The following is a 27,110-nucleotide window of genomic DNA, read 5'->3' as shown; positions in this document are numbered from 1 at the left end:
CTCAGCAGTTAGAGCGACGGCTTGTGGTCCAGAGAGACCCAGGTTCAGTTCCCGCTAAGGGCACGTATCTCGGTTGCAGTTTGTCCCCGGCCCTGGTTGGGTGATGCGAATGGCAGCCACTCGATGTGTCCCTTTCACGTCGATGTTTCTCTTTCTCTCTCCCTCTCTCCCTCCCTCCTGCTCTATCTGAACAAAAAATGGAGAAATGTCTTTGGGTGAGGCTAAAAATAAATAAATAAAAATAAAAAGACAGAAATTAAAGCACGGAAAGCCTAGTGGCAGTTGCTCGTCTGGAAAGCAGAGGGCTCTGCACCTTCCTCTCTGAGAACTGAGTCCCAGCGCCTGGCCCAGCCTGGCTCGGGAGACAGGGCCGCCCCCTCTGCCGCTCGCCGCCCTGCCCCCGCCCATGTGACCTCGGCTGCGCCCCTCCCCACTGCGGGCCTCAGTTTCCACGTGTGGAAAAGAGAAGCTCGCGCACCTTGATTCTCATTCGGCTCTGGGCAAGTCAGGAACCTTTTCGGGGCAGCTTCCTCTCTCTCTGTCCCTTGACCAGTTCCTCTAAAGTCCAGTCTGCCCAGCCCGGAGGGAGGGGCCTGGCAGGCCCGCAGTGGTCGGGAGGCCGTGGGCGAAGCTGCAGCTCCCGCGAGGGGTGACCCTGGGCAGCGCAGTGGCCTTGGTTCCCACATCTGTTGGGGGTGACGAGGCCCCTGCTGGCCTCACACCAGGATCAATGTCTGTGGCTGGCGGTGCTGGGGGTCCTTCCGTGTCTGGTGCCACCATTTCTAAGTCCAGTCCAGGCCTTAACGGAGCGCCTAGGGCGCCAGAAACCACACGGGGGGCGGGGAGGGGGGGGCAGCGCCTGGCCAGGGCCTCTGAGCTGGTCCTGGTAAGGAGCGTGGGTGCCTCGGTCCTGGAGGGGGCAAGGGTTCACCCCCATGAGCCCCTCCTTTGCAGGCTGCGGTGGCCACGCTAATATCTCTGCCCCGCGTTCTCGGCAAGGTGATCTGAACTCTCCCCTCAAATCCGGATGGGTGCACGACCCACCTTGGAGGAGCAGGTGCGCAAGGCGCCCGGAGGCCCGGAACAGGATCGCGGGGGCAGCTGTCCGAGGCTGCCCGCTTCGAGGTCACACCACGAGGAGGCGATGCCAGGCCTGTCGCGGGAGAGACTGCCCCGGGGAGCCCCCCAGAATTCCCGACCCACAGAAACTGGGAAACCCAATGCTGGGTTGTCATCTTAGCCGTGAAGTTTCGGGGGGCATCGTTCTGGTGCAGAGGTGGTGAGCGCAGGGCGGGGAGCAGGTTCTCCGTCACAGATCTCGGGAAGAACCGTGGCGCTGGCGTGGGGAGCCGTGACCCTATGCTGAGGGGCGTCTCCGGCCGGGGAGCCTCTCCTGGGGGACACAGCAGGACTTCCGGTTCTCACGCCTGAACACCTGGAGGCTTCTGAGCGGATTGTTCTGAGCTGACTCCACCCCTCTGCTCCCCACAGCCGGGCGTGGCCACGCGCCTTCGTGGGCAATGAAATGAGAGCGGAAGCCAGGGACCCCGCTCCCTGCAGAGCTGGGCTGTGCTTCGCGGGTCCTCAGGTCCGTCTGCACACCCGAGCCCTCCCCTTGAGATAGTGGTTTCATAAGACAGCAGAACGCCCCCCAAATCTGCAGAGAGACCCATTGCTATTTGGGTTTTTTGTTGTTGTTACTGCCGCATAAAAGAACTATCTGGACTGAGATCCCATGATGTAGGAGGGGGTCCAATCGCAGGGGACAGGGATGAGCAGGTTAGTTCCGTGGGCGGCCGGGGTTCAGTCTTGCTCAGGACCTCGGGGTGACTGTTCAACCTACTTCAGGCTGTCCCAACCCAGAGGGTCCAGAAGCTGAGGACTGGCCCGGCAGCTCCCATCCGTCTGCGGGGTTCAAACAAGTCACCCCAGGAGGTGCCGCTGTGGTTTGCGGATTGTTCCGAGGTGAAGGCCGCTGTGTCACAGGCTCAAGAGACACTTCTGCCCCCAACCCCTTACTACGCAGATGAAATGGAATTAAGGGTCTGCAACATCATAGCGACGATCAGAGAGCTCTCCCGAGGCATCCACAGGGCAGAACAAACCCGGTCCCCATGCACCTGCTCTTACCAGCCTCTGCAGCCCCCACGCGCCTCCCCTCGCCCTCCTCAGGACGCCCGGGTGTATACTGTTCTCTCTGACCCTCTCCCGCCCGCAGGTCCCTGCCTCTCTCGTGTATGTGGGTTTCCTGACCCGCACACGAAGGTATTCGATGTGGTTTTCCCTCGAGAATCTGTCTCATGTCTGCTGACTGTCAGACTAGCCAGAAGAATGTGGAGGGCAGAGGAGCCTGTTCTTCCTCCACAGGCGGTGGTGGGGGGCCACTCGGGGGGTCTGATGCTCTGGCTGGCCCCTCAGGCAGAGGCCTATCTGTGAGCCAGGGGCGGGTGCAGAGACTCATTTCACAGAGGAGGCCTTGCGCCCCCGGGGGTCGTGTGTGTGCCAGAACCGGGGCTCAACCCGACCATCAGCTCCCAGCCTCCATTCTGAGTCCAGACACTTACGGTGGAAACATGCAAACATCAGATCAGCCCCCAGTCCCGGGTCTATGCTCCTGTGACCCGCAGCTCTGCCTCTGTGCAGACACCCCCAGAACAGCATGGAGGCGGGGTAGGACCCTGCCACCCCCTGGTCCTCAGAGGGGCTGGCACAAGGCAGGTGAGGAGAAAAGGTGCTTCCCAGAGGCACCTGTGGGCCAGCGAAGGTCTTCTGGGAGCTGCAGAAACTTACCCCGTCCGCTGTGGGAAGCTTATGTCCGAAACCGAGTGTCACCATTCTGATTTCATTCAAACTATGGTTTTAGAACATTATTGTTTCCTTCTGTCTCTCAGCACACTGACCCCACCTGAGCGTAGTCTCTCCCCTTGATGATGGCTAATCACAGAGGCAGAGAGAGATGGAGGGTCACCAGGGTTAAACCCCTGGCAGGCTAAAGATAATGTCTTACTCTAAGTTCTGCTTCAGCTCCTGCCCCAGGCAGGACGACCCCTCGGCTACTTCCCCTTGAAATCGGCTCTGGAAGCTGGAGCCGACCTTGGAGGTGTCCTCAAGGACAGAAGAAATGATTTATTACCCTTATTAAACCTGACAAATCAGCTCCTAACATGACCGTGGATCCCCAAGCCATGGTGTCGCGAAATTTTGCCCTAAAGAACCTATAACCTATGTGCTAGGGGAGCTGTCTCCCGATTGGCCGATTCTAATAAACCAATTCCTTTCTTCACTGAAGTCCCTGCTCCTGCAGTTTGGGGCTGGAGCATACAGGCAGATAAGCCTAATGGGGCTCAGTGACGTGACGAGGGCTGGACTTTGGGGGAGCATGGGCCAGAGGTGCCCTGGATTAGGCAACTTCTAACCCCGGCTTCTGCCTTCCTCAGCTGTCTGACCCTGGGCAGGACACTTCGCCTCTCTGGTTACAAAATTCTCATCTTTAGAGTGAGAATGTTTGGGCTACACAGCGGCAGGAGAATTTCTCATAAGGGACAGGCTGAGGAGTCAGTCAGACCGGGTTCAAGTCCTGGTGCTGCTGCTTGCAGGAGACTTCTCCTTGGCCCCGGTCTCCTTTGCTGCTGTGAAGAATCAGTGAGGTCATGCATGCTGAAGGGCCCAGCACAGGGCCTGGCGTTGTGCGATCAATATTCTCAGTGGGAAGGTCTTGGAGATTCCACCCTTGCTGTGTGGCCCTGGGAACAACCTGGGACCTCTCTGGGCCCTGGTTGTAACGCTTGATCCTGCTTTGTCCAGATTTTTGCACAGACACATGAGAGGCTGAGTACGATGTGAGGGATTAGGCAGGACAGAACAGGGATCAGCCACGAGTATTAAAATCCTTAGGGACGACTGGAGATGAACAGTCGAGACCCCATCCTGGTGAGTGGGGAACTCTTTTGTCTCCTTTATACCTGAGGTACTCCCTCTCCCTCACCACTATCTTCCCCCCCCCTTTTAAAACTTATCTTTATTGTTGAATGTATTATAAATGTTCCCCATTTTTGTCCCCATTGACCCCCTCCTCCCCACTCCCACCCATTTCCTGCCTTCCCTACACTACTGTCGGTGTCCATTGGTTATGCATATACGCAAAGAAGTTCTTTGGTTTATCTCATCCCACCCTCCCTGCCCCTTTCCCTTTGAGGTTCATCAGTCTAACAACCAATTTGTACTTCTTAATCCCTTCACCTTTGTAACCCACCCCCTCAATCCCCCTCCCATCTGGCAACCAAAAAAAGTTCTCTGTATCTATGAGTCTGTTTCTGTTCTGCTTGCTCATTTTGTTTGTAGATTCAATTGTTGATAGATATGTATTAATTGCCATTTATTGTTCATATTTTTGTTCTTCTTCAAGAAGACCCTTCAAAATTTCATATAATACTGGTTTGGTGGTGATGAACTCCTTTAGCTTTTTCTTGTCTGGGAAACTCTTGAGGTGTTCATTGATTCTAAATGATAGCTTTGCAGGATAGAGTAATCTTGCTTGCAGGTCATTGCTTATTTCCTGCCACTCCTTTCTGGCCTGCAAAGTTTCTTTTGAGAAATCAGCTGACAGTCTTATGGGAGCTCCTTTGTAGGTAATGAACTGCTTTTTTCGCTGCTTTTAAGATTTGCCCTTTGTCTTTAGCCTTCAGCATTTTGTTGATGTGTCTTGTTGTGGACCTCTTTGGGTTCATCTTGCTTGGGATTCTCTGTGCTTCCTGGACTTGTGTGTCTGCTTCCTTCACTAAGTCAGGAAAATTTTCTTTTTCTTTATTGATTTTTAGAGAAAGAGAGGAAGAGAGAAGGAGAGAGAAATAGAAACATCGATGAGAAAGAACATCTATTGAACACCTCCTGCATGCCCCCCACCGAGGATTGGGCCCATAATTTGGGCATGTGCCCTGACTAGGAATCAAACTGGTGACCTCTTGGTGCATGGGTAGACACTCAACCACTGAGCTACACCAGCCAGACTAGGGAAGTTTACTGTCAAATATGTTTGAAACATATTTTTTCAAATATGTTTTCAATTTCTTGCTTTCTCTTTTCTCCTTCTGGCACCCCCATGATGCAAATGTTGGCACACTTGAAGTTGTTCCAGAGGCTGCTTACACTATCCTCATTTTTTTTTTTTGCTGTTCCAATTGGGTGTTTTTTGCTTCCTTATATTCCAAATTGATGGTTTGTTTCTTGGCTTCACCTATTCTACTATTGATTCCCTGTAAATTGTTTTTTATTTCAGTTAGTGCATCCTTCATTTCTGACTAGTCCTTTGTTATGTTGTTGATGTTCTTTCTAGGTTCCTTGGAGTTCTCCTTAAGTTACTTGAAGGTCTCACTAAGTTCATTGAGCATCCTTATAACCAGTGTTTTGAATTCTGCATCTGATTGATTGCTTATCTCCATTTTGTTTAGTTCTTTTCCTGGAGTTTTGTTCTGTTCTTTCATTTGGGACATGTTTCTTTGTCTCCTCATTTTGGCTGCCTCTCTGTGTTTGTTTCGACATATTAGGTAGAGTTGCTATGTCTCCTAGGCTTCCTAGGACTGTTGTTGTAGATGTCCTGTAGGGTCCAGTGGCACAGCATCCCTAACCACCCCAGCTGGGTCCCTGAGGTGCACCCCTCATGTGGACTATACACCCTTCTGTTGTAATTGAGTCTTGATTGCTGTTGGCATGTCAATGGGAGGGATTTACTCAGGCTGATCAGCTGCAAGGACTGGCTGTGCCCACTGACCACTGGCCTCTGACTACCTTGGAGGATCAGCTGTGTAGGGGCCCAACACACAGAGCAAGACTTACTTCAGCAGGGCTCTGGTACCCACTGAGTCCATTCCTTGAGTGTATCACTTGTGGAGGTGGTTAGGTGGTGGTACTTCAATGTGGTCTGAAGCTGTCCACTGGGTGTGCTGGCTCTGGGGCAAGGTCAGACACTGCCTATGTTCTACCCAGGGCCACCAGGCATAAGCTACAAAGTGACCTGCAGGTGGCTGCTTCTTGTGCTGGGCTTGGAGGTGCCCAGGCAAGGCCAGGCTTGAACAAGTCCTGCTGCTTCTAGTGCTAGGCCTGGGGCCACTTAGTGAGAGGTATGCATCTTGCTGAGGCCAGCTGCTGCTTGTTTGAGAGAATTTAGAAAAATTCAAAGCACTCACCCAGACAGGCCAATCCTATGGTAAAGCCACTGGAAACAGCTTGGGTGGGGCAGGGCCTCAGGGAATCACCAGGGCAGGGCAAGATATGTCGGCTGTCTGCCTGCCCTGTGGGGGAAGGGCTCACCAAAGGAACAATGGCCTCCACCAGCACTTCTGTCTGGGAGAAAGCTGCCTCTCCAGCTCTCACCCCAATGTCAAATAACTCAGTTCTTCCCCATATGTCCCTGGTGCCTTTCAAGCTGCCTTCCCCAAGCTGGAGCTCAGAGGGAGTTGTTTCGTTCGAGGGTCCTTTAAGAGGAGCTGCCTGAGGGTCCAGCAGCCTCAGCCTTTCTCAGCCTCAGTTCCCACTGGTTTTATAGCCAGAAGTGATGGGGGCTGGAACCCGGAGTTGGGGGCCTGGTGTGGGATGGGGACATCTCAATCCTCAGGGAGAACCTTCCCAACCGAGGTGTCCTCCTGATTTTTTTTTTTCCTTTATTGATTTTAGAGAGAGAGGAAGGGAGAGGGAGGGAGAGATAGAAACATTGATGAGAGAGAACATCGATTGGCTGCCTCCTGCATGCCCCTCACTGGGGATCAGGCCCACAATCTGGACCTGTGCCCTAACCGGGAATTGAACCAGCAACCTCTTGGTGCATGGGTCAACACTCAACCACTGAGCCACACCGGCTGGGAAGTCCTGATTTTTATCCACCACACATGGTTGTGGGACCAGCCCATCTGCCTCTGCCCCTCCTACCAGTCTCCATGTGGCTTCTTTAATTCCTTAGTTGTAGGACTTCCCTTCAGTTCGATGTCAGGAGGTTGTGAAGGATAGTTGTGCTGTAGTTTAGTTGTCATTTTGATGTGGTTGTGGGCAGAGGTGAGACCACGTTTACCTACCCGCCATCCTGATCCCAAGTCTGTTCACCCATTCTATGAACATATGTATTTAGTACCTCTGGGGGAAGAGGGTTTGAGACAAGGCTTTCAGGGGACATATAACTGAACTGGGGTATAAAGTGTATAAGCAAATAACTCAAGTACCAGAGATTCAGTTAAATTTATGGAGTGTGTGTCTCACCGAGAAATTGCCCCTGGGTTGTGTGATTCTATGAAGGCCTCCCAAAGGAGAGTGACGGTCCCCTTGTGAGCAAGGCCTGGGACAAGGGCCTGAACCCTCCTGCCCCCAGGAGCAATAAAAGGGTTTAGGATTTTAGAACTGGAAAAGAAAAGTTAAGGCTGCCAGGCATCTAGAGACTTCACAAAAAACCTCTGACTGAGAAGTTTGAGAGGGAGCAGGAATGGAGGTCTGGGGTCTCCCAGGCTGAACTGGACAGGGCTATTGGGCTCTTGGAAACTGGGAGAGCTGGAGGCACCAGACACTGAGGTGGTATGAGCAAGGGGTGAGGGGATTCCTTCTACCTGAGGGTTAGAATTTTCCCGTGTAGTCCTGCAATGGCCAAATTCTCATTTGTTCTACAAGTCTGGGGAGGGAGGAGATCTAACATTAATTGGTTCTGTCTTCTTCCTGATCATTGGCAAGTAAGTAATTGCTCTAATAGGATTTAAAATGAAGTCCTGGCCAGTTTGGCTCAGAGGTTTGGAGCATCAGCCTGAGGACCAGAGAGTCTCCGGTTCAGTTCCCGCTAGGGGCACGTATCAAAAATAAATAAATAAATAAATAAATAAATAAATAAATAAATAAAATGCATTAAAAAAATAAAGAGGTGTGAATGAAAACAAAAACATAACATACCATAACTTATGGGATGCAGCCAAAGCAGTGTTAAGAGGGAAATTTATAGCTATAAATGGCTACATTTAAAAAGGAAGTTCTCAGTCAGCCGGTGTGGCTCAATGGTTGAGCATCGACCCATGCACCAAGAGATCACTGGTTTGATTCTTAGTCAGGGCACATACCCAAGTTGTGAGCCAAATCCCCATTGGGGGCATGCAGGAGGTGGCCAATCAATGTTCTCTCTCATCAATGTTTCTCTCTCTCCCTCTCTTTTCCTCTCTCTCAAATCAATAAAGGAAAAATAAATAATAAAATAAAGCTCTCAAATCATCAACCTACGTTTACCACTTAAGGACCTAGAAAAAAAAAAAAAAAGAATAAAATAAGGCCAAAGCTAGCAGAAAGAAGGACAAATAAAGATTAGAACAGAGGTACGTAAAATAGAGAATAGAAAAACAATAGAGCCTTGACTGGTGTGTTTCAGTGGTTAGAGTGTTGACCTGCACACCAAACAACTACATACATATCAATAATTACTTAAAATATTGTTTTTTGCTTTACTGACTTTAGAGAGAGGGGAAGGGAAAGGGAGAGACAGAGACAAACATTGATGAGAGAGAACATCAATTGGCCACCTCCTGCATGACCCCCACTGGGGATCAGGCCCACAACTCAGGCAAGTGTTCTGACTGGGAATTGAACAGGTGAGCTCCTGGTGCATGGGTCAATGCTCAACCACTGAGCCACACTAGCAGGGCTCAATAATTACTTTAAATGCAAATGGATTAAAGGTTCCAATCCAGACCAATGGAGCCCTGGCCAGTGTGGCTAAATGGTTAGTGATGGTCTACACACTGAAGGGTCACTGGTTTAATTCCCAGTCAAGGGCATATACCTGGGTTGCAGGTTTGGTCTTTGGCCCTGGTTGGGGCATGTGTGAGAGGCAACCAATTGATGTCTCTCTCCCACATTCTCTCTTTCTCTCTCTCTCCTCCCCCCTCCTTCCACTCTCTAAAAATAATGGAAAAAATATCCTCAAGTGAGAATTAACAAACAAACAAAAGGCAAATAGGTAAAGAAAATGTGGTACATATATACAATGGAATACTACTCAGCCATAAAAAAGAAGAATGAAATGTTACCATTTGTGACTACATGGATAGACCCAGAGGGTATTATGCTAAGGGAAATGTCAGACACAAAAAGACAAATACTGTATGATTTCACTTATCTGTGGAATCTAAAAAAACAAAATAAACAAACACAACAGAAACTCATAGATACAGAGAACAGACACACTGCCAGGTGGGTGGGGTTGGAGGGTGAAAAGGTGAAGGGACTGAGAAGCACCAGCTGGTGGTCATAAGGATGTCGGGCACAGCACAGGGCACAGAGTCGATTGTCATCACTACGTGTGGTGTCAGACGTACGGGGGAGGAGGGGTCACTTTGTAAGTTATATAAATGTTTAACCACTATGCTGTCTCTCTTGGCCTGCACACGCTGGTAGGAGTGAAGGGGAGCATAGCAAGGGAACAAAATGCTCCAGGTCTCTGGATGCAGCCCAATTTATTTGCAGGGTGGTTCCCCAAGTTACATGTAGATTTATGTAAATTATTTCCTTGAGATGGTGTCTCTGCAAACCATATGGCCTAGCCTTATCTCTCGCTTTTTATGGTGGAAAGAGACTTCAAAGCTAAAAAATAACAAACCCAGCCAAGCCTGGGCCCATTATCCTCATGGGGTGGTCTCCCAACCCTTTGTCATGCAAACCTTATCTATTCTCATGCAAACAAAGCATGTAGAGGCACTCAAGGCGGTTTTCCAGCCTTCCAATCAAACCTGTCTGTCCACACACTTTAATCCTAGGCTGACCAGGTTTCAAGAATGCATATCACAAGGTCACGAATCGAATCGTTCATCCACCAAACCCCCATCCCTACACCACTATGCTATACAGCTAAAACTGATAGAATATTGAATGTCAACTGTAATTGAAAAATAATTTGAAAAACATTGGTTTTTAATCCTCACCTGAGGACATGCCTGGAGAGAGGCCTCCCTGAGCTGCCTCCTGGAGGGGAAGGGACCCAGATGCCTTGGTTCCTGGCACGTTGTTGGAGAGCCTTCGGGGCTGGGTGTCCAGCCTGCTCTCATTTCAGTGGGAGAAGATGGGAGTCCAGAGTGAGGGGCACTGTGGGAGATCACTGGGCAAGGAGACAACCGCCGAATGCCAACATGATTGCAGCTGGTTACCAAAGGCATTTTATCACAAGGTCACAGAGCTGCAGTGTCTCCGTCACTTGCAGGCAACAGGAAAGGGGGTGGCTTTTGCCCGTGTCCCTGTGCAGACAGAAGAGGCCCCAGGCCGACTGCGGGGAGGTCTGCGGGCAGCCTTACAACCCAGAGACCAAAAGGAACCACACGGGCTGGTCTGAAATGAACACTTTCCAACTGAAAGCAGCTTGAGGCAGGTAGTCCTGTCTCGGCCGGCATCTTCCCTGACAAAGGTCAGTCTTCACCTTCGCAGAGCCTGTCTGGGGTCTTTTTGCATCTATGAGAACAGATCTTTGGAAGGTCAAAGTACTTTTCCTTTTTCGGGACCCCTCAGAGCACAGGCACCGCTCTGTGGGGACCACAGATCCCCTCATTGTTATTAACTGATGACTGTTAACTGTCCTGTACCCATCTGTGTAGATGTGTGTGTCTCTCATTTTATTTGACATCCAGTCCCAGAGGTTTCCCCACCCTGCCCTCCCCCGCCTCCCTAATCTACCACCGACGGATTTTATGTGACCCATTATGTCTCCCTCTGATTGTAATGTGTAAAATAAGGTCAAGCCCTGGCCAGTTTGGCTCAGCGGTTAGAGTGTTGGCCCGCGGACCAGTGAGTCGCAGGTTCGATTCCGGTCAAGGGCACGGACCTCTGTTGTGGTTCAGTCCCAGCCCTGGTCGGGTCGTGCAGGAGGCAACCAATCAATGTGTCTCTCTCACACTGATGTTTCTCTCCCCACCTTCCTCTCTGTAAGAAAATCAACGGAAAATTATCCTCGGGTGAGGATTTAAAAAACTAAGGTGCAAAACTGCCATCCTCCAGAGCACATCTCAATCCGGTGAGATTCTGCTTCTTGATAATTGCCGAGTTTGGTTAAAATAAAGTCACAAACGTTCTCTGTGGGTTTGAGTGTTTCTCATGTCGACCCCTCCCGGGAGCTGCGGGAGCCCTCGGGGTGGAGCCCCCGCCCCCCGCCCATGCAGGGGCCCCGGCTCTCCCAGCAGCCATCCACCCTCTCCTAATCTTACACTTTTCTGCCTGGAGCTTTATTCTGAGACAGACTAGTACGGCAGGACGAGCGAAACAGGGAAACTGAGGCAGATCAACGACCAAGCAGTTTACCACCATCTAGTAAATCACAAAATGCTGTCTTCTGTAACCAGGGACACTTGAGAGCAAAAAATTTGCCCTTTCCCCTCTGCCAGAGGGTAAGCAGCTTAAACCCCTGCTCGGGGAGACAGACAGCAGGACACTCAGTGCCATTTGCCAGCCGCGCCCCCAAACAGATGAAGTTAAGGCACAAATCTCATTCTGGCACATCATCTTAAAAGTGATGAATATGTCATTGATACCCTCCCCTAAACGCCCAGCCTCTAAAAACCCTCCAGTGGAAGTCCCAGCACAACTGTCCCTCCCGGGAGCTCGCCAGTGCCTTTCCCTTCCCTGGTTCTTCCCCACCGGCAGGCATCTCCTAGTCTCTAAGGGACCCCAGGACACTTGCCACCAGGGAGCAATAGACAGCGGATGCTCGACCTGGGCAGACCCTGACCCTGTCCTCCTCCGCAAGGCCCCCCTTTCTGTGGCTCCCCAGTGAGCCAGAGCAGCCCCGCCTGGCTCTCCTGTTGCTCCTTCTGTCCCAGGCTCTTCCTTGTCCCACTGTCCCCAGCTTTAATGACATCCTCTCGGAATCACCTGGACGTGTACTGTGAAATCTTTGCTGCAGGAAACCAGGAATCCACTGGTTGGGGGTACTCAGGACCAGGTCCCCTTTCCTTCCTCCCACCCTACTGTGCCTTCACTCAGCTTCTGAGGGGCCCACTTTCGATCTGTCCTCTCAGGGGAGTTATTCCTCACTTGAGCCTTTATGGTACTTCTGGGGGGCTCTCTAGCCCGGTCCTCCCCTACTCCCTCTCTAGCCCGGTCCTCCCCTGCTCCCCCTCTAGCCCGGTCCTCCCGGGCTCCCCCTCTAGCCCGCTCCTCCCCTGCTCCCCCTCTAGCCCGGTCCTTCCCTGCTCCACCCTCAGCACCGTGCTCCCCTGCTCCCCCTCTAACCCGGTCCTCCCGGGCTCCCCCTCTAGCCCGGTCCTTCCCTGCTCCACCCTCAGCACCGTGCTCCCCGGCTCCCCCTCTAACCCGGTCCTCCCCGGCTCCCCCTCTAGCCCGGTCCTCCCCTGCTCCACCCTCAGCACCGTGCTCCCCTGCTCACCCTCTAACCCGGTCCTCCCGGGCTCCCCCTCTAGCCCGCTCCTCCCCTGCTCCCCCTCTAGCCCGGTCCTTCCCTGCTCCACCCTCAGCACCGTGCTCCCCTGCTCCCCCTCTAGCCCGGTCCTCCCCGGCTCCCCCTCTAGCCCGGTCCTCCCCGGCTCCCCCTCTAGCACGGTCCTTCCCTGCTCCACCCTCAGCACCGTGCTCCCCGGCTCCCCCTCTAACCCGGTCCTCCCCGGCTCCCCCTCTAGCCCGGTCCTCCCCTGCTCCACCCTCAGCACCGTGCTCCCCTGCTCACCCTCTAACCCGGTCCTCCCCGGCTCCCCCTCTAGCCCGGTCCTCCCCGGCTCCCTCTCTAGCCCGGTCCTCCCCGGCTCCCTCTCTAACCCGGTCCTCCCCGGCTCCCCCTCTAGCCCGCTCCTCCCCTGCTCCCCCTCTAGCCCGGTCCTTCCCTGCTCCACCCTCAGCACCGTGCTCCCCTGCTCCCCCTCTAGCCCGGTCCTCCCCTGCTCCCCCTCTAGCCCGCTCCTCCCCGGCTCCCTCTCTAGCCCGGTCCTTCCCGGGCTCCACCTTCAGCACCGTGCTCCCCTGCTCCCCCTCTAGCCCGGTCCTCCCGGGCTCCACCCTCAGCACCGTGCTCCCCGGCTCCCCCTCTAACCCGGTCCTCCCCGGCTCCCCCTCTAGCCCGGTCCTCCCCGGCTCCCCCTCTAGCCCGGTCCTCCCCGGCTCCCCTCTAGCCCGTCCTCCCCTGCTCCACCCTCTAAGCCCGCTCCTCCCCTGCCCCCCTCTAGCCCGTTCCTCCCCTGCTCCACCCTCAGCACCGTGCTCCCTGCTCCCCTCTAGCCGGTCCTCCCCTGTCCCCCCTAGCCCGTCCTCCCCGCGCTCCCCTCTAGCCCGGTCCTCCCCGTGCTCCCCTCTAGCCCGGTCCTCCCCGGCTCCCCTCTAGCCCGCTCCCTCCCCGGCTCCCCCTCTAGCCCGGTCCTCCCCGGCTCCCCCTCTAGCCCGGTCCTCCCCGGCTCCCCCTCTAGCCCGCTCCTCCCCGGCTCCCCCTCTAGCCCGCTCCTCCCCGGCTCCCCCTCTAGCCCGCTCCTCCCCGGCTCCCCCTCTAGCCCGCTCCTCCCCGGCTCCCCCTCTAGCCCGCTCCTCCCCGGCTCCCCCTCTAGCCCGCTCCTCCCCGGCTCCCCCTCTAGCCCGGTCCTCCCCGGCTCCCCCTCTAGCCCGGTCCTCCCCGGCTCCCCCTCTAGCCCGGTCCTCCCCGCTCCCCCTCTAGCCCGGTCCTCCCCGGCTCCCCCTCTACGCCCGGTCCTCCCGGCTCCCCGCTCTAAGCCCGGTCCTCCCCGGCCTCCCCCTCTAGCCCGGTCCTCCCCGGCTCCCCCTCTAGCCCGGTCCTCCCGGCTCCCCCTCTAGCCCGGTCCTCCCCGGCTCCCCCTCTAGCCCGGTCCTCCCCGGCTCCCCCTCTAGCCCGGTCCTCCCCCGGCTCCCCCTCTAGGCCCGGTCCTCTCCCGGCTCCCTCTCTAGCCCGGTCCTCCCCGGCTCCCCCTCTAGCCCGGTCCTCCCCGGCTCCCCCTCTAGCCCGGTCCTCCCCGGCTCCCCCTCTAGCCCGGTCCTCCCCGGCTCCCCCTCTAGCCCGGTCCTCCCCGGCTCCCCCTCTAGCCCGTCCTCCCCGGCTCCCCCTCTAGCCCGCTCCTCCCCGGCTCCCCCTCTAGCCCGGTCCTCCCGGCTCCCCCTCTAGCCCGGTCCTCCCCGGCTCCCTCTCTAGCCCGGTCCTCCCCGGCTCCCTCTCTAGCCCGGTCCTCCCCTACTCCACCCTCAGCACCGTGCTCCCCGGCTCCCCCTCTAGCCCGGTCCTCCCCTGCTCCCCCTCTAGCCCGGTCCTCCCCTGCTCCACCCTCAGCACCGTGCTCCCCGGCTCCATCTTTGCTACTTATGAGTTACGTAACCTTGAGCAACATACCACATCTCTCTGGGCATTCGTTTCTTCATCTGCATTTAGGGTTGATAATGTTTACCCCTCCGGATTCAGCCCACCTTCTCCACCCTGCCGCGGCCTGGAGGCTGACCCTCAGGCTGCACTACCCGGCCTCTGGGATTCGGCCAACGGGAGGAGCGTCGGAGAGCAGAGGGAGGGAGGGCGCAGCCGGGAGCCTCCGTCCTCCTTCCTCAGGCCGTGCTTCTCCGTGGGTGGCACTGTGGGTGGACGGCTTCCCACCGTGGCCCGTCGCTGGGAGCCTCTGGGTGGCTGAGACTTCGCCCACAGCACTGTAAATAGTCCCTCTGTGAACCTCTCCTTGGAGCTGCAGACGACAAAGAGATTCTCCAGGTAACCTCACAGGTGGTCTGATCACAAATTCCTGATGGAGCTGGTCATGGTGGGTAGTCACACCCCAGGCAGGTAACTGCTTCAGCAAAGGTTTCTCATGACCTGAAGCCAGCCCTGTCCACTGTCCTCCTGTGTCTCGGTGAACCCACCTTTGCAAGCCAGGCATCCCTTCGCAGAACGCGGCGCTCGGCCGCAGCACACGCTGGACGCGCAACGACCGAGGTGCGCGGGCCCTGCGGCTGTCGCGCGCATTGGCGACGTGCTCCGCGTTTAAATAACTCCGAGCGCATGAAAGAAACTGCAAACTGTTCTTCTAGAAGGCGTTTCTCTGTCTGCTGAGATTTGTTTCCGAGAGTACCCTCTGTTTGGCTCAAATGCATTTTTATAAAAATTCTCTGGGTCGACAGCGACCTGGTGATTCTGTTTCCCCGACCCAGGGCGGTCGAGGGCGTCGGAGGACAGCGGCCATGCTCTCAGCACGGCACCTGGGCCTCCTTTGAGCTCCTCATGCTTTTCTCCAACGTTGAATTAGCACCTCGTTCTGCAAGCGGTGGTTTTCTTGTCCGTTTCTGCCAGCGGACCGGGTCTGAAATGCAGAGGCTCTTCTGTGTCGTGTGCCCAGCGCTGAGCAGGAGCCGAGCAAGGGCTGGCCTGAGCATCTGCCCGTGGAGCGGAGGCAGGAGCCGGCCGAGCGCGGGGTCCAGGCTGTGCGGACCTGACGGCCCAGGGCTGACCGGCCGCCGGAGACAGCAGGTAGGACAGGTGGCGGCGGCAGTGGTCTCCGCCTGGCTGCACAGGAGAGCAGGAGCCTGAACTGTCCCCAGGCCCGCCGGGCGCCCAGTCCGCCTGTGCTCTCCCAGCTCGTGCCCTCCCAGAGGTGTCTCCTAACTCGCTGGAGGGATTCCCGGGGTCTCCACCTCAAACCTAGTTTTGGCTTACACAGCAGTCTCCATGCTCCTACCCCCTAGCGCCCTGGGCCTCTCCCTTCAAGTTAGTTCCTCTCGCCCCTGAGGACGCCGGCAGTGCTCCGAGGACCAGGCCTGCAGAGACCAGAGGGGCAGGAGCTTCAGGAAGGTCTCTGGCGGCCTGAGCACCGAGCCACCGCCCTTCCAGATGAGGGGGACCGCCCCCGGCCAGCGAGAGGTCAGCCTCAGGGGACCCAGTGGCGGAGGCTGCAGAAAGGGCACCCGGCTGCCAAGGGGACTTGGCGAGCTCCGAGGCCATCAGCCAGAGGGCCCGCCTCATCTGCCCCAAGCCCAGAATACAGAACGGCTTTAACCGAAGGCTCCTGTCCGTTTTTCCGTAAAAAGGAAAAAACCGCAACACCCAGGCAAGGGAACAGGCTTCCGTGGGCGTTTTCGAAGTGGGCTGGAGAGGCGGCTCAGCTGCTGAAGACTCTGCAGGTGGGGGGCGGGGGGCAAGTCTCAGCCCAGTCCTGTTTCACCCCGTTGCAGGGCCTCTGCCTGCCTCCCAGTCTCTTTCCTATTTGAAACTGTTAGAAAGAAACAGCAAGCCCTGGCCAGTGTGGCTCAGCAGTTGGAGCGTTGGCCCACGGACCAATGAGTTGCAGGTTCGATTCCTGCAAGGGCGTGTACCTTGGTTTCGGTTCACCCTCGGCCCTGGTCAGGGTCGTGGGGGCGGAGCCGGTGGATGTGTGTCTCTCACATTGATGTTTCTCTGTCTCTCTCTCCCTCCCTCTCACTGTATCTGAAGATAAATGGAAAAAATATTGGTGAGGATTAAAAAAAAGAAAGAAACAACAAGCTAAGCCCGCGCAGACCTCACACCACCCTGACCGCAGTTCCAGACTCTCCCAGGAGCGGGCGGGCTTCTAAACCCGCCGTCTGGACGGTCCGGACAGCTCCACTGAGGTGTCTGTCGACGGGACCCCTAAAACATTGCCTGACACAGTCCACGCTCATAACTTCCCTGTCCCCCGCTTTTCCTGCCTTTAAAATGCTTCCATCTTGTACAACTCCTGAGAATGCCTTTCCGTTTCATAGGTGGGGTGCTGCCTGATGTATGAATCATTCAACACAGCCAATTAGACCTTCACCTGGACTCTGTTTTTAACAGAAATCAGAAGGGATTCACTGTGGGGTGACCTGCCTGCCCTCCTTTGCCCAGGACAGGCAGATCTGTAAGGGACTGGACACAGACCCTCAGCACCGAAAGGGGGCCCGTGGGGTCCTGCAGAGGTGTGACATCCTGCTGCACCCCTGGGGTTTTTCACTCTGCTCCCCTTCCCCGCACCGCTGTGCACAGCAGCCGAGCTCTCAGCCCTGACATCGCCGGGAATCACCTGCTGAGCTTTCCAAACTCGCTCCTGGGCTGCCCTGAGCTTCTGGTCAGTGGGTCTGGAGTGGGGCCCAGCGAGCAGGGGACTGAAAAGCTCCTGCTTTGACATGTAGTCAGGGTTGAGACCCACTGGTCCCCAGTTCTTGTTCTTTCCCTTGTGGTCAGCCACCCCTGCGGTCCTGGGACACAGGCCGGTGCATCTGTCAGACCCCAGTCCATCAGCGTCCCCTGCGAAGGCGTCACCAATGCTGGTTCTCAGGCATGGCCGGTGTGCTCAGTTGGTTGGGCGTTGTCTCGTGCACCAAAAAGTTGCCTGTTCGATTCCTGGTCAGGGTACATGCCCAGGGGGCGGGTTTGATCCCCACTGAGGGACAATCAGAAGGCAGCCATATCCATGTTTTACTCTCCCTCTCCCTTCCTCTTTCTAAAAATCAATCAACCGCCCTGGCCAGTTTGGCTCAGCGGTTAGAGCGTCGGCCTGCAGTCCAGAGAAACCCGGGTTTGGTTCCCGCTAAGGGCACGTACCTTGGTTGGGTCCTGCAGGTGGCAGCCACTCAATGTGTCCCTTTCACGTCGATGTTTCTCTCTCTCTCTCTCTCTCTCTCTCTCTCTCTCTCCCTTCCACTCTATCTGAACAAAAAATGGAAAAGGTGTCTTCGAATGAGGATAAAAAAAAAAAAACAATCGACTATTCTTATTATAAGATATGCTGATTCTAGGTCTATAGACTCAGAAACTCTGGGCAGGGCCCGCAGTCAGGGTCCCAACAAGTACTCCAGGGGGTTCTGACGTGCTCTCAAATGTGAGTCTCTGCCCTAAAACAACAGTAGAATCATCCTGTAGTTCCAGCACTTACCAGACGTTAACAGGACAGGACTCACCTGGGGGTCGCACTGAGATGTAGATTCTGGCCGGTGTGGCTCAGTGGTTGAGCATGAACCCTGCACCAAGAGGTCACCAGTTTGATTCCCAGTCAGGGCATATGCCCAGGTTATGGGCCCAATCCCCAGTGGGGGGCATGCAGGAGGCGGCCAGTCGATGTTCTCTCTCATCAATGTTTCTATCTCTCTCTCTCCCTCTCCCTTCCTTGCTCTCTAAAATCAATAAAGAAAAAAAAAATGCTTTTTAAAGATGTAGATTCCCGTGCAGATTTGGAGGGCACGCTCTTTGCCCAGTGCGGTCCTGAGCCAGGTGGGCGGCAGGTGACAGTCATTGATGGAGTACCTGCTGTGCGCAGGACACCAAGCTAAGTCCATGCCTGTCTCATCTGTGTCCATCTTCCTGGAGACACCAAGAGGCGGTGCTATTGTTAGCATGTCCACTTCTTTTTTTTTTTTTTTATCCTCACCCGAGGACATTTTTCCATTTTTTGTTCAGGTAGAGTGGGAGGGAGAGAGAGGAACAGAGAGAGAGAGAGAAACATCGATGTGAAAGGAACACATCGAGTGGCTGCCACCCGCACAACCGACCAGGGCCGGGGACAAACTGCAACCGAGGCACGCGCCCTTAGCGGGAACCGAACCCGGGTCTCTCAGGACCGCAGGCCGACGCTCTAACCGCTGAGCCAAACCGGCCAGGGCAGCATGTCCACTTCTTAACAGCCTCCCTGAGAAATAACTGGCATACCAAACAGTTCACCCCTTTCAAGGGTCCAGTTCAATGGCTTTTTGTGAATTCGCAGAGGTGAGCAGCATCACCACGGTGAATTTTAGACCATTTTCCTCACCTCAAGGAAACCCAGCTCCAGGAGCTGTCACCCCCGCCCCATCCCGTAGCCCCAGGTGCCCTCCGTGTCCCATACACAGAGCTGCCTGTTCTGGACTCACAGAAAAGGGATCGCAGCCCACCTGCCTCTGTGACTGGCTCCTTCACTCGCATGTTGTCGAGGTTCATCCCTGAGGTGCCCTGTGTCAGGACCCCACTTCTATCTCTCTTTTTTTTCATGTTATAAAGTAAGTTTTATTTATTTTTTATTTTTTAATTAATTAATTTTTGTTACAGATGCTTCTCCTTTTCCCCCCACTGATTCCCCCTCCTCCCCGCTCCCTGCCCTCTCCCCAGCTTTGTTTTGTCCATGTCCATTGTTCATGCATACATGCATGTAAGTTCTGTGGTTTATCTCTCCCCCCGACACCCTCTTCTGGGGATTGTCAGTCTGTACCCCACTTCCACGTCTCTGGGACTACCCCGTTCCTCAGATTGTTATGTTCATTATATTCCACAAATAAGTGAGATCATGTGGTATTCATCTTTTTCAGCTTGGCTTGTTTCACTTAGGATAATACTTTCCAGGTCCCTCCATGTCGTCTCAAATAATAAGAGATCTTTCTTTCTTGCAGCTGCATAGTAATCCATTGTGTATATGTACCACTGCTTTTTTATCCATTCATCTACTGATGGACACTTGGGCTGTTTCCAGGTCTTAGTTATTGTAACTAGCGCTGCTACGAATGTGGGGGCACATATATTCTTTCTGATTGGTGTTTCAGGCTTCTTAGGGTATATTCCTAGAAGTGGGATCACTGGGTCAAATGGCAATTCACTTCTCTCTTTTTTAATCCTCACCTGAGGATATTTTTACCTTTATCTTTAGACACAGTGGGAGGGAGGGAGGGAGAAAGAGAGAGAAAGAGAGAGAGAGAGAGAGAGAGAGAGAGAACCAGAGATGCACAGCCGAATTGTACAGAAGCACTTTATTCACCAGCGGGTTGGGGGGCTCTCCCCAAATCACAGCCCTGAGCCTCCTTTGTTCTTTGCTTATATAGGCACAAACTACAGAAAAAACTACATTCTTCTTGGCTCCGCTTAATTGGTGCCGGGCTGATGCAGACTGCTCCAGAGGCAAAGGGGGGATCCGTTGCAGGGGTCAGGGCAGTCATTAATCTCTTCCTTTTTATGGTCCCTCCGAGTTTCCCAAGCCCATCATATCTTTATGGTTCCTCTGGGTGTCAGTCCCAGGTTTTTTATGTGTTTTTTTTTTGTTTGTTTGTTTGTTTTTTAAGAAAACTGCTCAGGTGGTTACATGCAGGAATAACTGATCAGAATGAAGTTTGATTTTTAAAGTAGCCCAGCTCATTCCCCACTGGTTTTACATACGTGAGTCAAGTCGTTGACTCCCCTCCTTCTCTGGGACAGCGCTATGTTGTCCCTTAACTACAAGGAGTTTTACAGAGTCTATTCTCCTCCGTACAGTTTTCATAAGGTTGTTCATTATGCAAGGCCCCAAGGTTAGAAGTAAGCATAATATGGCCAGAGGACTGGCCATGGCTGGTAATAAAGTTGTTAGCCATGGAGACCAGTTAAACATTCTCAGATCCCCGTCTCCTTTTTCTCATTCCTTGATATTTCTCCTAAAGATAAGCTTTCTTGTATAACTCGAGTTGTTAGCATAGAAACAGCAGGCTTTGCCCAGTGCCACAGAGTCCTCCCTGCTTGAGGAGAAGGAGATCTAAACCTCCTCTGCTTTGTATTGCTGGAGGTTACACTTAGGTGGGAGTATGCAAGTCCCTTGCCCCTGGATATCCCCCAAAGTTAACTTGAGCTGTTTCCATGTACAGTTGTCAGCATTTGGGGTCTGGGAAATGGGCTTTGAGAGGCTTAGCCCTATATAATAAGGTGGCCTCAAATTTAGGCACAACCAGCAGTCAGCCCCTATGTCCTTCCTGTGGCCCAGTAAAGACCTGGCTGACTGATGACATTAATCTTGATGGGGTTAGAGTTCTCTATAGGGAAACCCTTGGGCTCGGTTAACCTTCTAAAACCTATATGAGGGTCCCTGCTTCTCAGATAGCCCTTAGTAGTAAATATGGTTTCACAACCCCGAGATGGACAAAAGTATTCATTTGCATTCAGGCAACTCGTGGTGACTGTACCACTCCCTGGGCATATATAGATTCCTACCCCTTGTAGTCCCCATTCCCTCGTAGGTGTCCCCTAACCCCAGGGAAGGGGCCTTTCAATATGACATCAATCTTCAGTAGTACTATCTGTGCCTGGGGTGCCTCTCATGAGATCACATAGGTTGAGACTAAAAACAGGCTTTTCTATCCCCTTTATGGTGACATGTACTTATTTATTTATTTACTTATTTATTTAATCCTCACCCAAGGACATTTTTGTGTGTATCTTCAAATAGAGAGGGAGGGAGAGAGGGAGGAAGGGAGAGAGAGAGAAACATTGATGTGAGAGAGGCACATCGAGTGGTTGCCACCCACACGACCCCAACTGGGGCTGGGGACAAACTGCAACTGAGGTACGTGCCCTAAGCGGGAATTGAACCCGGGACTCTCCAGTCCGCGGGCTGACTCTCTAGCCGCTGAGCCAAACCAGCCAGGGCTGTGGTGACATTTCTTAAGACCTCCCCTAATATTTCATTTTTAAGTTCCCAGTTCTATTGGGGTCCAGGTCTATAAGGATTCCTCTGAACAGTCATAACCAGAAAAATTAAGGTCCCAATAAACACAAGAGTCTCATCTGGAGAGGCTTGAACCATCTATTTTGCTTTTTCCACCCTCAGCTGGGAATGGTGCAGCCAGGTCGGGATGCCGTTGACCTTGACAGCCGTTGGTGCAGGCAGGATGACAGTGTGTGGTCCCTTCCAGGCTGGAGTTAGTCCCTGGGTGGTGAACTTCTTTACCCACACGGAGTCCCCGGGCTGGAAGGGGTGCACAGGGTTCGAGGTGGGCACAGGCAAGGCATCACGGACGTGCTTATGGACGGCCTTCTGGCAGACTGCAGGGCCTGCAAGAACTTGAGTAAGGAGCAGTTGTGAATTTCAGCCTTCAGTTCTTCCCTGAGCTTGGAAAGAATGGGAGGAAGTCTCCATACATAATTTCAAAAGAGGAGAATCCCTCCCAGTGTGGAGTACATCTCGCCTGTAAGAGGGCGAGGGGGAGCAGAGTGGTCCAGTTTTCACCGGTTTCTAAAGTAAATTTGGTTACGGTTTCCTTTAAGGTCCTGTTCATGCGCGCTGCCTGCTCCCTGTGGGCGGTAAGCACAGTGGAGCTTCCCATTTCTATTGCACCCCTTAGAGATATCCTGTGATGACCTTGCTATCAAGGCGGGGCCGTCGTCTGATCCAAGGGTCAGGAGTAGCCTACACCTGTTACTCCCTTTACTACATCCCGACTGTTATCCCACCACCAGGGACAAGCTCTCCCTCTCTCACTCAGTGTCCTATTTTCTTTCCTTCTTGAGTTTTCCTCCAATGTCCTGTCTTCCTGTAATATGTATGTCCTTTTATTTTACCCTTTTTATCTTTTCACTTCCTTCCTCTACACAATCCTTCTTCAACTTGCATAGACCCTCTGCAACTTTCCTAGTCCCTCCCCTGACATGAACCTGAGAGCTTGCTCAGTCCACCTGCTGTCTGCACACCCCCCAGCTTTCCTTCTCCTCCTCCCTACTCAGACCACACATCCCTGCTTCCCTCCGCCTCCTCCCTTTCCCTGGGACCTAACTGGACATTGCCCGCCTCTCAGGAGTTCAGTAAGCTTGGTGTACCTTAAGTGGGTAGTCTGGTGCAGCTGGTTGACCAAAGTCCGACCTAGAGCGTCTGGGACCAACAACCTCCTAACAGGCAGAGTCCACCATTCATTGATTTCCTTTATCACTTGTTTCTGCTTGGCTAAGTCATTTTCTGACCTAGTGTATCTGGAGAGGCCCCACTGGTTTTAGGGCTACTTCTTTAGCTTCCTGATCTGCAGCAGATTTCTCTTGCCCTATTGAAGAGCCTGGATTAGGGCTGTGAGTTCAGTCTGTTGGGCTGACGTTCCCCTATTCAAGGACTGTGACCAGACGACATGGTCCAGAGTTACTACTGCTGCCCCAGCATACCTAATTTCTTCCAGAACATAGCTGTCCTGTTCATGAACAACACCTCATCTGATGATGGCAGTAGGACATCCTTGAGGTCTGGGCGGGCTGTACGCACTATGTCGATTTCCTCCAGGCAGTCCTGTACAGGTTTCTCCGGGTCATTGTCTGGAGGCTTGATGACCAACATCTTGTGGAACATGATGTGGGGCTGGCCTGGAGTGGCAGTAGCCAGCAATTGAACAGTCACTAGAGAAGATCATGTCCAAGTAGGGGGTATGGGCACTCCAGCAGGACCAGGAACGAATGAGTCACAGTATTTCTTCCAAGGTCTATAGTCCTCTTTGAAGGCCAGTGGTAGGTTAGGGCCCCACTGGCTCAGTCAGGACTGAGTCTGCTGCACAAGTATCTACCAGAAAACTAAGCAGTTTGTCCCCAGTGTCTTGTTATTCTTGGCTCCCGAGGGCTCAGTTGGAAGGAGCCCTGGCCCTGTCATTTTTCTAAGTAAAAGACGGCATTTTCCTTTGTTCCTCTACACCTAACTTTGCCCTTGTTTTTCTATTCCTAATCGAGACCTAGGCCTGCCATCCTGGCTCTTCCTCATGTTTCCCTTCCTAGGGTGATCCTTTTCCATGGGCCCTGTTTTCCTTAAGGCTGCTATTATTACCTTTGCTATTCTTTTATCTTGTTTTCCCCCAGGGGTGTTCCTATTATTATATACCTTTTGAGCTATTTCAACCAATGGGGCCTTTAGGCCTAACAGGAGAACACGGTGAAAAGTGTCCAAGGAAGCCTTCCCTCCGGCAGTATTTGGGTCCCATTGCGGGCAGAGGGATGGGAAAATTTCCTCTGAACCCAGGTTTTCAAAAGGATGCAGGAAAGGGGAGTGTCATCCTAGCGCACGTGTTTACATGGGGCAGAGTGTTTTTCAACTCTAAGAGCATTTCTTTTTTTTTTTTTTTTTATTCAGATAGAGTGGGGAGCGAGAGAGAGAGAGAGAGAAAGAAACATCAATGTGAAAGGGACACATCGAGTGGTTGCCACCCGCACAACCCAACCAGGGCTGGGGATAAACTGCAACCAAGGTACATGCCCTTAGCGGGAACCGAACCCGGGTCTCTCTGGACCGCAGGCCAACGCTCTAACCGCTGAGCCAAACCGGCCAGGGCTCTAAGAGCATTTCACACCCACACCCAACTCCTCAAAGTTAACAGCTCTGCAGGAAACCTGCGCTGTTGCACTCACTGCTGCCAAACCTGTGGGGCCACCCCAGGCCGGCACTGAAAGAATCCTTCCTCGGCTAGACCACTCTCCCCCAGGAACCACCAACTCCTGTGGCCTTTGGGTAAGTGCCTGCCCGTCCGCCCACCACCCGCCTCCCCCATTTCCCAGGACCAGGGGCTCTCTGCACTGGACCCCGGTCCCAATGTGCAGCGCCATGCAAGACGCACACAGTGGCCCACTGGCAGGGACAACCCCTTCCCGGCTGCTCCCCTTTCTTGGTGCTTCTGCAGCAGCCATTTGTGTGTTGGGGCCCCGGGCACATGGGGGAGTTTAGCCTCCTCCGGGGGTTGGCGCGGAAGGATGAGGGTCTCGTCCCTATAAATTAACAGGCAAATGATCTAAAATATAGGATTTAAAAAACCCAGTGTTGCCCTCAGAATATTTCCATTTGATAAACTGTGCACTTTTTGGGGGCCTAGAAACCTGTCCTATTCCTTGTAAATCAGCCACAGAAACATCTGCTCCTGTATCTAAAATACCTTTAAATTTCTTCCATTCAAACTGAGCTCTATTCCCGGGAGACCTTAGGTAATTAACTACACCAAATAGGCTCCGTCTGTGGAGCCAGATACCCCCTCTACCCGAGGTTCCTTTGATAGCACTTTCCCAGCCGCCTGATGCGGTAAAATCACAATCCGTGCTATTCTAGTTTCCGGTGAAACTTGTACAATGATATTAGTGGTTTGGGCCATAACTTTTATTTCCTTCAAATAATCAGAATGAATAACTCCAGGCAACACTTGAAACACTTTCATAGTGAGACTACTCCTTCCTAAGGTCAAACCCACTGTTCCATTAGCAGTGGACCCCCGTTGGAATAGCTTGCGGCCCCATCTCTGGTGTTAACACGTATCGGGCGGTGGGGCAGAGGTCTAGCCCTACACTGCCCGAGGTGGCGCGGTAGAGATCCCGGATGGTAGTCCGGGACTCCACCCTGTTGAAACACCTGAGTAGGGCAGGCATTGCCTCTACTGTTTGATCAGGCCGGGGCTGGCCTCGCTTGCTTTTTCCTTGCTGGGGTTCAAGCGGTTGTCCATTGACATCAGTGTGAGAGCACCAATATTTGGCTCAATGACGTCTCCTGCGGCAACAAGGACATAGTCCTGGCTGCTTGGCAGAGCTCCCTGACTGGTTGTCAGTGCCAGCACTGCTCACACTCTTTAGCAGAATGACCTGGCTTTCCTCAAGTAGAACATCCTGTCCTGCTTCCTCCTGCCTCACCGGCGAAGGAGACTCCTTTCAAAGCCTCAGCTATTGCGCCCCCAGTACATGGGAAGACCCAATATCTGAACAAATGCGATGAATTCAGATATATTTAGTTTCTTTAGGGTAAGGGCTCAGTGCCTCCTGGAAGGGCTTATTAGCATTCTCATAGGCACACTGTTTAATTATTGATGTGCCGGCCCCTGAATCACTTATTATTCTGTTAACTGCCTGTAGCAACCGAGCTACAGAATCTTGCTCTGGCTCTTCAGGTCCTTGTCTAATGGATGTAAGCTCTAGCGGATTCTCCCCTTTTGTTGGGAGCTCTTCCAGGCCTTCAAAGCACAAACATTAATCTGCTGATATGCCTGGTGAGCAAACCCCAGCCGATCATGAAGAGCCTGATATTGCCCTGTACCCGTGAGCATTTCCAAAGAGATAGGCACTCCATGTGTTGATTCTGTGTGGCCTGCTCACCACTAATCTCCATCTTCCACATCAGACAGTCCCCAGGTGTAAGGCAAGCTTCCACTAATGTTTGCCAATCACCCAGGTCTAAGGCTTCACTAGCAATACTCTCTAATAAACTGAGCACAGAAGGAGCTGTGGGCCCATACATAGTACAAGAAGACGAGCTCTTTCAGCATCTTACATGGGATGGGCTAATGCATTCCTAGTGCCTGACCTGGACTGTTCGGGTCAGGCTGCTCTATCACTGGGAATCATGAAAACCCAGGGGTATCCTCCCCAGCCCGTCTTGCCTCTCTTAGTCCTATCTGTAAGGGAGAGAGTAATGGGGCACTGGGGGTTCTTTGGGCCGAGCCCCTGCATCCCCTCGGGATGGTCAAGAGGTAAGAGACATTTTCGCAAAACCTTAAGGAACATTAAACTCCTCATCTGAATCTTCCTCGGCGTGGTTCCACCGATCTCACCTCTCCTCTCTCCAGTTCTCTCTCATACTCTGGAAGTAGAGTCTCGTCAGGGGGATTAACCTCTCACAGCTGCAGCGGAAGGTGGGGGGGGTCTTTAAGGACTCAAAGCCTTTCTCAGCTTTCGTAGAGTCTTTCACTACACCTGCTTCCCCGACTTATCGGCAATCTCTAATTAGGGCCCACAGAGGACGTGTTCGGCCGGAGCCTTGTTCGGGCCTTTCGCTGTGTCTCTGCCTCGCGGGCACTTCCCTACCTTCCCCAGGTTTCTCTTGGGGCCCAGTTTGGGGCCCGCTGCCAGTACTCGTGCCCTGGCCTGGAGGGCAGGGCTCTTTAACTATGGGGGTCTCGTTAAATTAAGCCATTGATCATTATAGGGGAATTGGTCTGGGTGTCCTGTGACCTGATTCCAAACGGCCTGCACTAAGTCAGGCTAAAGAACCCCGTGTCAGGCCAGCCCACCCCGGATGTGGGCCGATGTCATTCACAGAAGGTCCTTCACTTTCCTTTAGATGTTTTTGTGCCCTAATCAGAACCTGCTTCAAATCCTTCCCTAAGAACGTTTACTCTGCAACCCAGTGAGGTCTCCTGGGCACCAGGGCTGCTGTCCGTGATTAGAGCAACCGCAACGAAGTCGAGGGAGACCCGGCAGGGAGGCAGACAGGACCACAAGGGAAGACACACAAGACAGAGACTTTCGCTTCGTCCGCCCGGCTGCTCCCCTCGCAGGGATTTCAGGCACCTCCAGGCATGTGGCAGGTTAGAATAAGCCCCCGACTCAGATCAGGCTCGCGGTGGGACACCAGAGTGCCCCAAGGACCTGATACTGCCTTTTGCCTTATGAGGTAGTCGCGGAACCGCAGGTTAGGACTCGCACGGGC

General features: G+C 53.6%; 1 protein-coding gene across 1 annotated transcript; it reads right to left on the bottom strand.

Moving 5' to 3' along the window:
- Nucleotides 1-1,017: 1,017 nt before the first annotated feature.
- On the bottom strand, nt 1,018-23,015 carry LOC118641291 (collagen alpha chain-like). Its single transcript, XM_036278382.1, has 6 exons — nt 22,835-23,015; nt 21,636-21,739; nt 15,417-15,490; nt 13,469-13,647; nt 12,607-12,736; nt 1,018-1,153 (listed from the first exon to the last, which is right to left on the bottom strand). The coding sequence occupies exons 1-6, from the start codon at nt 23,013-23,015 to the stop codon at nt 1,018-1,020; spliced, it is 804 nt and encodes a 267-aa protein (XP_036134275.1).
- Between the last annotated feature and the right edge of the window lie 4,095 nt (nt 23,016-27,110).

Source organism: Molossus molossus, unplaced genomic scaffold, assembly GCF_014108415.1.
Source record: "Molossus molossus isolate mMolMol1 unplaced genomic scaffold, mMolMol1.p scaffold_m16_p_28, whole genome shotgun sequence".
Taxonomy (NCBI): domain Eukaryota; kingdom Metazoa; phylum Chordata; class Mammalia; order Chiroptera; family Molossidae; genus Molossus; species Molossus molossus.
The sequence above is the reverse complement of the archived record's forward strand: the minus strand, read 5'-3'. Positions and strand labels throughout refer to the sequence as shown.

Excerpts from the sequence above, each read along its gene's own strand:
- LOC118641291 (XM_036278382.1), bottom strand. The coding sequence starts at position 23,015 with ATGTTCCACAAGATGTTGGTCATCAAGCCTCCAGACAATGACCCGGAG. Across the intron at positions 12,737-13,468 it reads AGAGGGGGAGCCGGGGAGGA|AGAGGGAGCCGGGGAGGACC; the intron begins GCGGGCTAGAGG and ends GGACCGGGCTAG. Across the intron at positions 1,154-12,606 it reads GGGGAGCCGGGGAGGACCGG|GCCTGGCATCGCCTCCTCGT; the intron begins GTTAGAGGGGGA and ends CTCCCGCGACAG.